At 39.7% G+C, this 2285-nt stretch overlaps 1 protein-coding gene across 1 annotated transcript; it reads left to right on the forward strand.

Annotated features, from left to right (window-relative positions):
* Positions 1–1066: 1066 nt before the first annotated feature.
* On the forward strand, positions 1067–1726 carry LOC116159490 (lysozyme-like). Its single transcript, XM_031472468.1, has 3 exons — positions 1067–1227; positions 1390–1453; positions 1555–1726. Exons 1-3 carry the CDS (start codon positions 1147–1149, stop codon positions 1680–1682), a joined length of 273 nt encoding a protein of 90 aa, XP_031328328.1. The 5' UTR covers positions 1067–1146; the 3' UTR covers positions 1683–1726.
* The last annotated feature ends 559 nt before the right edge of the window (positions 1727–2285 follow it).

The following is a 2285-nucleotide window of genomic DNA, read 5'->3' on the forward strand; positions in this document are numbered from 1 at the left end:
TACCTGCCACCGTTTGGGAGCGTGTAGGTGGTGCGTAGGGGAGTTTTTGATATAGGACACTTGGGGTCGGAAATCTAAAATAAGAGTGCCAGAGCCAAATTTACCTTCTGGAATTTCGCGCCTGTAGGTAGGCAACCCAACCGGCCGGCGGTGCACACGGAGCGATCTTAGGCGGCGATGTGTGGCTGACACTTGATCAGAATTTTGTTTAAACCCACGAAATCCCGTCTGCAACGACGCGTATCAAGTGAATAAACACTATGGCAATAGTATAATAATAGTTGGCTAGATGTAGGAAGTGCATTGAGAACAACGGTGGCCACGTTGAACACTTGTAAACGATATTGCTTTTGACTGTCGTTTTCCCTCCTTCCCTCCCATGTCGCTTCCTCGCGCTCCCATGTCGCTTCCTCGCGCTAACTCGCTCTGCATCGCTCCGCGCGAAACGTCGGTCGGTTGGGTTGCCTACATACAGGCGTGAAATTCCAGAAGATAAATTTGGCTCTGGCGCCCTTATTTTAGATTTCCGACCCCAAGTGTCCTATATCAAAATACTCCCCTAGGCACCCCCTATACGCTCCCAAACGGTGGCAGGTACTATAGGAATCACCCTGTATAATACCATAAGTAGTCGAAGTATTGTCGAATATTTTTGAGGTGCTGTCACGAATGCTAGTTACGCTGATTAATTATTATATTAAAAAGCGTAACTAGCATGAGTGGAGCAGCAGCTCAAAAATAATCTACAAATACTTCGACTACGAATGGTATTCGGAGGACTATTCAATGAATCAAAAGAAAAATTAAGCATAATTACCCACGCGAATGTATTTCCATGACAACAATAAACGTCAAAATAAATTATGGAAGTTGCTTTTCATTTTGCTATTGATTCTATTCGAACTTTTGTGCTCCAAGCTAATTCGTTATGAGTGATTAAATTAAAAGATGTGGTGATAAGTCGGTTGTCGAAATTGATTAACAAACTAAGAAGAATGTTCCGGTTAATACGACAAAATTTCGCGTCATTTCACTGGTGGAAGTTTGACAAATGTCATTGAATAATCGCATTGAATTGTCGCTGAAATACCACACGTGAAATTATCTGTTTTATTAAACGTAAAATGTTTGTTTTCAGGGGTCTGCATGATTGAAAGCGAAAGTGGAAAAGACACAAGCAAAGTATACGCGAAAGCCAACGGAAGCAAAAATTTGGGATTATTTCAGGTAAATAACTTTTAAGTGTCAGCAGAAAGTGGGACCATAATAATAAAAAACAAAAACGGAGGCGCTTAACAAGTGAAGCCGAAACGTTTCTTGTCTCTGTATAAACTAATTTACATAATTTTATTGAACTTTATGATCACACATTTCACTCTTTCTCTCCAGATCAACGACAAAGGATGGTGCGAGTATGGAAAAACTGGCGGAAAATGTGACATGAAATGCGAAGGTAATGCAAATTGGCCTTTAAAAAAGAGTTCTTTTGTCAAATAGCTACAGGGCCCACTAAAATTTTATGTCATCACACCTTATTTAACTGCTCTTTTTTAGATTTATTAAATGAAAATTTAGTGGACGATTCTGCCTGCGCGAAGAAAGTGCAAGGTGAAATGGGATTTCAGGCTTGGGATGGATGGGTGAGAAATTGCAAACAGCGCAACATCGCATTGCCCTGTTAAACCTACTGGATTAACGACAATCAATAAACACCACAATTTCCGTTTGTTTGTTTCTGTACCACACTGCCAATTCCTCGAGTGCGAGTGCAAAATCACCAAGTTTGTCGTAAACGACAATTTGCATTAAAGATGCTGCTCCATTCTGTGTCTATAAGGATGATAATAGATTTTTTGATGCGATAGGAGGGTTGGAAATTGGAATTTTAATAGTCATCCCAGCTGTGCCAGAGGGAAATGAATTTTTATTTGAACATTTTTCGCGTGAAGTTGAATTGGTTACCGGTTTTGCCGGACACATGTCGATAGACTGACAGAATGCAGCAGAAATTTACTGTTCAGATCTCTGGGAGGTAGCGATTTCAAGTATGGATCATCAATTATGTTAGTTACAATCCGAGGTAATTCCTATGGTTATTTATTGCAAACATTCCCTTAAAATAGTACGAAACGACGAAAAAGTTGACGTACCTACAGAAAATTTGTTGTATTCACTTCGTTTTGATATGAACTCATTTTAACACCGTTATCAGGTAGGTATTAAGAAGGAAGTGTAAAGCAATTAAGAGAATAACAATAAACCCCTAAGTGCCATCTAAAAAATCG

This window comes from Photinus pyralis, unplaced genomic scaffold (genome assembly GCF_008802855.1).
Source record: "Photinus pyralis isolate 1611_PpyrPB1 unplaced genomic scaffold, Ppyr1.3 Ppyr1.4_LG1, whole genome shotgun sequence".
NCBI classification, from domain to species: Eukaryota; Metazoa; Arthropoda; class Insecta; order Coleoptera; family Lampyridae; genus Photinus; species Photinus pyralis.